The sequence below is a fragment of the Crinia signifera genome, chromosome 4, assembly GCF_055691185.1.
Source record: "Crinia signifera chromosome 4, ASM5569118v1, whole genome shotgun sequence".
NCBI lineage: Eukaryota > Metazoa > Chordata > Amphibia > Anura > Myobatrachidae > Crinia > Crinia signifera.
Window position 1 is genome coordinate 308,647,790 of NC_139220.1, and position 9,505 is coordinate 308,657,294.

A 9,505-nucleotide genomic window follows, 5' to 3' on the forward strand; every position below is an offset into this window, starting at 1 on the left:
CCACACAGCCGGGGGAAGGAGGAAGAACCGGGCAGCGGCTGAAGCTGAGCGCAGTGCTGATCTCAGCTGCGCTGCCCGGTTCTTCCTCCTTCCCCCGGCTGTGTGGGGTAAGACCTTGTAACGTCATGCCGCACACAGCCGGGTTGACGGGGGCAGGGCAGCAGCTGGTTTGAGGTGCGGTGTGAAAGGGGTACAGGTCCGTCTCTGAGACTGTTTCCTCTGTTTATCTGATGCTTTAGGATCCTGGACTCCTCCTACCAGTTACCTTTTTTTGCAACCCCCGATGTGAAAGATCCAGTAGTATCCATGCAGTGCATTTCTACCTTGGACTTTTGCATTAAAGTTCTGCTGTGAGTACCCAGTTCTGTTGCATCCGATCCAGCCTGCATAACTCCATGAAAATAGAATGAGGGGCTTACACAAGTGACCACACTGACCCAATACAACAGATATGGATGTACACATTACCGATATCTGCAGCGAGTCTCTATCTGAGGGTGTATTGACAGTAAGTCTAACTGTCCCATCCTCCTGCGTTGTGCCTCTCACTCTGCCTGGATCAGTCTCCACAGGGACACGATGAGCCGGAGACCCGTCTGGGTTAGTGACAAATGCCTAAGTTAGGTGAAAAGAAATGAGTGATAGTTATTAACATACTGTATGCAGGAGGAAATAAATCTAGACTAAAAGTCAAAACTACAATGCACAAATGACATCTGTCCCAATTTAGGAATATATCATGGAGGTATTTACCATCAGGTCAAAGGGCATTCCCGGCTTGAAGTATTTGGAGGTTTTAGTGTAGAGAACTTTATATGGAGACTTCACAATATAAATATCATCCAGCTGTGATTCCAACAAGTCACTGCCTGCGAGAGACATGAATACGAAACACTGTAAAGTCGTACAAACTGCTTCACAGAGGTATCAGCGACAACACGGGTTGGGATCATTTGGTCGACAGCATGATGGTCGACAGTCATTAGGTCGACACCATTATATCGACATAGGAAAAGATCAACATGGGTCTAGGTCGACATGGTTCTAAGTCGAGGTCATTAGTTCGACAGGTCGTTAGTTCGACAATGTCTAGGTCGACAGTCAAAGGTCGACATGAGGTTTTTTCACCGTTTTTTTTACCTGAATGTCAACACAGTCGACATGGACACAGTTTAAAGTGTACCACATCCCCTCGCATTGATTGCTCGCAATGTGTCTGGCACGGTGCCTCGCTACGGTTGGCACACTATTTTATTCTCCCACCACACCCTAGTGGATGGTAGGGCATGAAATACCGCATGTCGGCACATGTCGGCTCAAAAAACTGTGAAAAACTCCATGTCGACCTTTTGACTGTCGACCTAGACACTGTTGAACTAATGACCTGTCGAACTAAGGACCTGTCGAACTAATGACCTTTCGACCTAGAACCATGTCAACCTTTTTCCATGTCGACCTTTTCCCATGTCGCCCTAATGGTGTTGACCTAATGACTGTCGACCATAATGCTGTAGACCAAAGCGGTATCCTAAAAAAAGACAATATACAGTATTATCTAACACAGGAAGAGATCTAGGTCCACACTTGGTAATGATTCCACAGCTCTAACCAGTGGTGCCTTTCCGACTAGACACGTGAGGCGCCGACTTAGGGGTGACACTTGCTATGGGGGCCACACGGCATACGCGAGAACTCTGCTTGGTCAGTGGCCAGATGCGGCGAGGTGGTTCTTCGTTTTGTTTACGCCATTATGACTTTTTGTTTTATTTTGGAACTGGTGAGTGAGAAGGGGGCAATGGCTAGTAAATCGTGGTGGTGGTGGTGGTGGTGATGGAGGGGAGGGGGGGGGGGGGGTTATGTTGGAGCTCCTTTGGCAGTTGGGAGGCCCCAGCACGAAGGTTGCAGTGACATGAATGCGGTGACCGATATGGTTGTGCCAAAAGGCAGCCTGACCGCTAAATATTCCTCTGGCTCCAACAGGACACTCTTGGCATCTGTAGCAACACAGAGCAAACATTATCAGGTAACACTGATTAACCCATGTTATTTTTATTGGCTTTAGACATGTAACAATTTAAATAACCTCTTCCACCAGCAGCCGGTGGTCAAATTTGAATGGTTGATTGTTATCACTATTTAGTTTTAGGGAAGTCACACAGGAATAAGCAACCTGTCTACAAATGGAAAAGCTTAGTACCACGCTTATAGTATGTGTCAAGCTGGGTACCCACTACACGATTCTCATATATGATTTAGTGCATACACACACATCCTTCAGTGACATCAACTGGCCCCCCACTGAACATGCAGTCATTGCCAACATACGGAAGACGGATTTGACTGCAACGTTAACGATAAGGTGGGTACACACTAGACCAGTGGTTCTCAAACTCGGTCCTCAGGACCCCACACAGTTCACGTTTTCCAGGCAGGTGCACAGGTGCACTCATTGCTCACTGACACATTTTAAAACATCCACAGGTGGATCTAATAATTTCACTTGATTCTGTGAGGAGACCTGCCAAACATGCCCTGTATGGGGGACCTAGATGACCGACTTTGAGAATTTGTGAATCTGTGTACCTAGAATTACAGTAGCATGGCCTTTTACTTTACTTTAAGAAGTAACAACTTCTTAAAATATATATATATATATATATATATATATATATATATGTATAACTATTTCTATTTATAAAATTTGTGTGCATGGCAGGGTTTCCCTTGAGCGGTGCAGCATTGGGCGCCTTTTCCGGCTCACTGGTCTGAATCAGGCCTAAAGATCGACCACATTTTGATGGGTGAATTAATGGACTTGGCTTTGTCCAGCCGACCTGCTGGACAAAGGGGTGATTCAAATTGGCTCACTAAGCAGCATAAATTTGGGTAACCCGCCGGGCTTTCCAACGGCCACCTCCTTCACCAAATGTACTGCAGCATTTGCATGCAAATGGAGGTGTACGCTCACACAGCCATTCACTTGCGAGTGCACAACTGAACAATCATTCATCATTCAATATATAAGCTAAGTCAGCCTGGACTGGCCTACAGTATATATGCGAGCACCTGGATGCAGACAGGGTGGGCGGCTGACATCCTGTGGTGTCAGGCGGCGGCCCCGAGCATGCTTCGGCAAGAATGCAAGAATGTGGACGCGCAGCGTTTTTCTGGGTGCACCCACCGTTTCCCCATGCCCCAGCCCCATCCATGCCCCCTGTCTACACCGCTGTGTGTGAACACCTCGGCTAGTGTAATACTCACTGAAGGTGTTTGCACTGCCGGTCTGCATATGCGTATTTTTGCTGATACGCATGCGCAGAACCGCAACATCGTTCCCCGATGGGAATTCGGATCTTGAAAGAGCCAACCTGAATCAGGGCCAAAGTGCATTGAAGGAGCGCCCCACTTTCTTTCTATTGCACCAAAAAAATGTGGTCTACAGTACTTATCAAACTCTGACTGTGAAGGAGCAAATGAGAACACGTGGTTCCATAACTTACCGGACTCGGTGATGACAGTCACAGTCAGAAAGAGCCTCCATTCCAGCATGTCTTCCTCTTTCTCGAAATACTTCAATAGGTCTTTCCTTTCCAAGACGGCTTCTCCCTCACCATTAGATATCTGGGTCATACAAATGGAAATTCACAACATGCAAAGAATTTAACCCTAAACTGACACAAACCCTTAGTACAGAATGTACAAATAATGAGGATCTATCATGTGTATTTTAGGGCTAGGGGAACTTTTTGAGCACAATGACAATGACTGGGAGTTTGGCCAGTGGGGGCTGCTGCCACAGCCGCCTGTAGAACCGGGGACATGGGATATGGCTTCCTCTTTGTAGGTTCCTGTGAAAATAGCCAATGAAATCTGGGGGCGGGCTTAGGCGAGTGTTGACTAATGCGGAGTCCTGGTTTTGCACGGCGGCTGCAGAAAGCAGAACCGCTGTCAATCTCGGATACACAATCACCTCATATATTACATATGTCCTCCACATGTACATCTGCATAGCAGCCCCTTGTACACTAGGTAGTCAGCGCTGCAACTGCCACTGGTGGGAGCAAAATAAAAAAAAAATAGTAATTTGCTTTGTTCCTGGAACAAGCCATGATTTTGACTATGACCATGGGCTCAAACATTATTAGGGGCGGCCCTATAGGGCTGCTTGATATTTATTAACCTGAGAAAACCTCAAATATTCTCCTTCCCGGATGCAGTCAGCATCACTGCGGTCAAGATGCCGGCATTCAGTATCCAACCACGACAACTCACTGCAAGTGAGAGATCAATAGGTTCCTTACTGTAGGCAGTGCTGATAATATTGTATGAGACAGCCTGTCCCAGAAAGGGGGAGTGGCCTAGCAGTTAGGGGTGTGTGGCCTGCACACGTGGCATTTCTCGTGTGGACACGCCCCATTTTCACATCTGTGGGGGCATTTTCAACCCTCCATGAGCCAGTCCCTTTCTCCCATTGATAAACACTGTACTTATGCAAAGCAACGGAGTGATGGGGTACTCCTGAATGTCACCCCATCACAGGACACTTCTGCCCGCCAGTGGGACACAGGACAGTCGCAAAATTTTGGGGAAGTTAGGAGGTATGAAATTACTAATATAGTAGAAAATAGAGGTGAGCCTCTGATATAAAATAGATTTAGGTACCGGAACCCTTCTCAGAGATTCAGTCAGAGTTTTTCTTTCGTTGTCTCTCATCACTCCAAATAAAGTAAATGCCTTTCCTTCCACCGGCTTCCCATACAGATAACTGAGGAGAGTAAAAATATTCAAAAATTATATCCATTGTATTACTGAGCAGTAGATCACATACAGACACCTTCTGTACATATATCACTAATCACTAGTACACACAGACACCTCCTGTACGTATATCACTGATCACTAGTACACAGATACCTCCTGTACATACTGTATATCACTGATCACTGGTACACAGACAGCTCCTGTACATATATCACTGATCACTAGTACACACAGACACCTCCTGTACATATATCACTGATCACTAGTACACACAGACATCTCCTGTACATATATCACTGATCACTAGTACACAGACACCTCCTGTACATATATCACTGATCACTAGTACACAGACACCTCCTGTACATATATCACTGATCACTGGTACACAGACAGCTCCTGTACATATATCACTGATCACTAGTACACACAGACATCTCCTGTACATATATCACTGATCACTAGTACACAGACACCTCCTGTACATATATCACTGATCACTAGTACACAGACACCTCCTGTACATATATCACTGATCACTAGTACACAGACACCTCCTGTACATATATCACTGATCACTAGTACACAGACACCTCCTGTACATATATCACTGATCACTGGTACACACAGACACCTCCTGTACATATATCACTGACCACTACTACACACAGACACCTCCTGTACATATATCACTGATCACTAGTACACACAGACACCTCCTGTACATATATCACTGATCACTAGTACACACAGACATCTCCTGTACATATATCACTGATCACTAGTACACAGACACCTCCTGTACATATATCACTGATCACTAGTACACAGACACCTCCTGTACATATATCACTGATCACTGGTACACAGACAGCTCCTGTACATATATCACTGATCACTAGTACACACAGACATCTCCTGTACATATATCACTGATCACTAGTACACAGACACCTCCTGTACATATATCACTGATCACTAGTACACAGACACCTCCTGTACATATATCACTGATCGCTAGTACACAGACACCTCCTGTACATATATCACTGATCACTAGTACACAGACACCTCCTGTACATATATCACTGATCACTGGTACACACAGACACCTCCTGTACATATATCACTGACCACTAGTACACACAGACACCTCCTGTACATATATCACTGATCACTAGTACACACAGACACGTCCTGTACATAGATCACTGATAACTAGTACACACATACACCTCCTGTACATATATCACTGATCACTAGTACACAGACACCTCCTGTACATATATCACTGACCACTAGTACACACAGACACCTCCTGTACATATATCACTGATCACTAGTACACACAGACACCTCCTGTACATATATCACTGATCACTAGTACACACAGACACGTCCTGTACATATATCACTGATCACTAGTACACACAGACACCTCCTGGAAGGGACGGCTGCCGGGCTGTGGCCATCCCTTCCATGATAAACTATTGTGTGTGGCACGGCTTCCTGGCCGTGCGGGATTTCACCGTCCGGCAGGAGCCGGAGTGTGTGAAACCAGCCTAACACTCTCTGCTAGTGTCTAAACCAGGCTTAGACAACCTGTGGCTCTCGCTTGTTGTTGTAAGAGGCCCAGCATGCCTTTCCACAGTATTGCTATTAGGGAATGCTAAAACTGTGACAGAAAACCGAAAGCTGATTAAGCAAGAGTGACATAAACCACCAAAGGGATCTGAGCTGCCTGCACTTTAGTAGTGAGTTGCTGGGGTGTTATGATAAGCTTAGTGATAGCCAATCAGGGATCAAGGGAGGTGTTCCTTGAGCTAGGAATAGGCAGGAAATCAGGTGATTTTCCTCTCTGGTCGGAATTTCCCCACCCTCCCTCCCTAACTTTCTCTCTTCTTGGCGGCGGTAAAGAACGGTCCTTGTTTAAATGAATATCGTATGAAGATAGTGGGGTGGGCTCTCCCGACGTCGATATGTCGCTAGCCCATGCCCTTTGGACAGGGGATGGGCTGCACCATCCGCACGGGTGGGTCGCGAGGGGAGAGTTGGACACCAATGATGTATGAATGGTGTGTTGTGACCCTCTCTCTTTTCTATGACCGTTCTTTAGGGCCGCCACCCTTTATGGTCAAGTTATAGCTGTCAATTAATAAATTTGACATCTTATTTTGAAACGCCGGCACTTGTGTCTGTCTCCTTATTTTAGTGTTAAGTTAGTTTTAAGGTTTTAGATAAGTTTATTCATGTGTGGGGCATAAAGATTGCCGATGGTGAGTTTAACGACATGCAGGGACTTTTCGTTTTCCTAAAAGCTGGATAGCCACAGTTTGCCTACACCAGGCCGAAACCTAACCCACCATCCCCAACCTTACCTATCTTTTATACCTATTTAAATGTAACACTAGAAATACACATGTACTCACTGTGCAGATATTGTCACTCTTAGTTCTTGATCATTTATGTAGAAATAATTTTGATCTGGCTTGAGCTTTATCTCAAAACTTGGCAGCACTAAAAGGGTTTAAGAAATAAACACTGATATTAGTATAATTATGCGAGGTGGGGAATCCTGGGGTGGGGTAAGCGTATAATGCATTATGCGGATTCTCCTATTGGGCAATTAGTGCAGCGGTTCGCAGCGGATCAGAAAGCGGTGTGGCCTGGAAATCTGTGCTGAGCTGCAATGTCACTTAAGGGATTTATAGGGCCCCATGAAAATGTTACATCATATGGGCAAAGGCCTTTCTGGCTAGGCCTCTGAATGATGGCTGCTATACGCTTTCTAAACTGGATCTTTGAAGAATGAACACTAGCAGTAGCCACACACAAGCAGTTTTTGCAATCCGTCGCCTGAAAATGCACATGTGGAAGGAGATGTCATACATACCTCCCAACATGACCCTCTCCAGGAGGAACACAATGCTCTGCTTCTGGACTCTCCTCATAATGTATGATTGCCGTCACCTGTTTTCAACAGGCTTACTAATAAAACAGGTGTTTCACCACAGGTGATGGTAATCAGTCTCCTCCCTGCCGCCTCCTGCTGCCTTCACGCCGGGGACAGCTAAGCAGGCTGTCCCCGGCACCTCCTCCAAACCCCTGCAGCCGGAAAGATTTCCGGCTGCATTGCTTGGGGGAGGAAGGGCTTACCTTCCGGGGTCCAGGAGGACCTGCAAGAAGGTAAGCCCAATGGAGGGGGAGAGGGGGGGTCGGCGAGGCAGCGGGGTTCGGTGAGTGGCAAAAAAAAACCCCATAGGCTTCTATAGGGTATCGCCACCCAAAGGGTGGCGATACCCTGGCCCGGCGAAATCGGTGCGGCCGGGTAATAGTACATATGAAAATGCGGTAAAATGGGGGTTTTACCGCATTTTCATTGTGATACATCTCGCCCCCTGTGAGGCCAGGTAGTATACATTCAGAGATGCAGACCCTGGACTTGCCACTCCCGGAAAACATGGGGGGAATGTGAGAGTTCTCCCAGTTTTTCTAAAGCGGCAATCGTTTACACTGCAAAACCAGGTGGATTTTGCCATATAATTGATTGCTGCTTTAAAAAAATATGGAGAACTCTCCCAAACTCTCTCAATTTCAGATTCTCACACTGTATTGCAGGCATTCCCAACTAAGGACCTCAAGGCACACCAACAGTGCAGAATGGTTAAATCAAAATTACTGAGGTACTAATTAAGTCACCTGTGGTCAAGCCTGGATATCTCTAAAACCTGATCTGTTGGTGTGCCTTGAGGACCGTGGGGGGTTATTTTGGTTCACTCTTTCTGACAAATTCTTTCTTAAGGCCCCCATACACTAGCCGATTTTGGTCAGATTTCAGCCAGATCAGTCGGATCTGGCCGAAATCGGACCAAAATCGGCTAGTTTTGATGTCCCTTCAGATCCGATGCGCGGTCCCGTGCGCATCGGATCTGCGTCGGGTGGTCGGACCTGCTGCACGTCCGACCACCCGACTTGGGACCTAGTGGGGCGGCGCGGCGGTGAAGGGAGCAGCGGGGGCTGGGGACGCTGCGGGGGGCACAGGCGGCATAGAGCCGGGCAGGGGGAGCCGGCCGGGAGCTGTCGGTAATGAATAAATAAAAAAGCCCATACAATGAATGGGCGGCCTGTGATTGGCTGAGCGCTCTCTCAGCCAGTCAGCAATTGGCTGAGAGAGCGCTCAGCAGCCAATCACAGGCTGCCCATTCATTGTATGGGCTTTTTTTTTTTATTCATTACTGACAGCTCCCGGCCGGCTCCCCCTGCCCGGCTCTATGCCGCCTGTGTCCCCCGCAGCGTCCCCAGCCCCCCCTGCTCCCTCTACCTTCTCGCCGCACAGACGCTGTCCCCCGCAGCGTCCCCAGCAGCGGGGGACACAGACGTGTCCCCCGCAGCGTCCCCAGCCCCCCCTGCTCCCTCTACCGCCTCGCACAGATGCTGTCCCCCGCAGCGTCCCCAGCAGCGGGGGACACAGACATGTCCCCCGCAGCGTCCCCAGCCCCCCTGCTCCCACCTCTGTAGCCCCCCCCTGCTCCCCGGGTTTTTTACATGTGATAAATCGAGACGATTTATCACATGTAAAAAATGGCACATCAAGTGCCAATCTAATCAAGCTCCCCCGGGGAGCAGCCGGGGAAGTTCAGGGGGAAGTCGGGGGCGACTTGTCCTAAGGACAAGTCGCCCTAGTGTATGGGGGCCTTTAGATGGACAAAACCATGTACACTGCAGGGGGGCAGATGTAAAATGT

The 9,505-nt window shown here is 47.6% G+C and overlaps 1 protein-coding gene across 1 annotated transcript in view; it reads right to left on the reverse strand.

The window, feature by feature from the left end:
• The window catches only part of LOC146075794 (venom factor-like), a 186,926-nt gene that overhangs the window by 139,599 nt on the left and 37,822 nt on the right, over positions 1-9,505 (reverse strand). The window contains exons 7-11 of the mRNA XM_083185393.1: positions 7,191-7,278; positions 4,663-4,765; positions 3,501-3,621; positions 754-869; positions 469-615 (exon numbers count right to left, since the gene is read on the reverse strand). Coding sequence (XP_083041519.1) covers positions 469-615; positions 754-869; positions 3,501-3,621; positions 4,663-4,765; positions 7,191-7,278 — 575 coding nt within the window. The remainder of the gene's footprint in view (positions 1-468; positions 616-753; positions 870-3,500; positions 3,622-4,662; positions 4,766-7,190; positions 7,279-9,505) is intronic.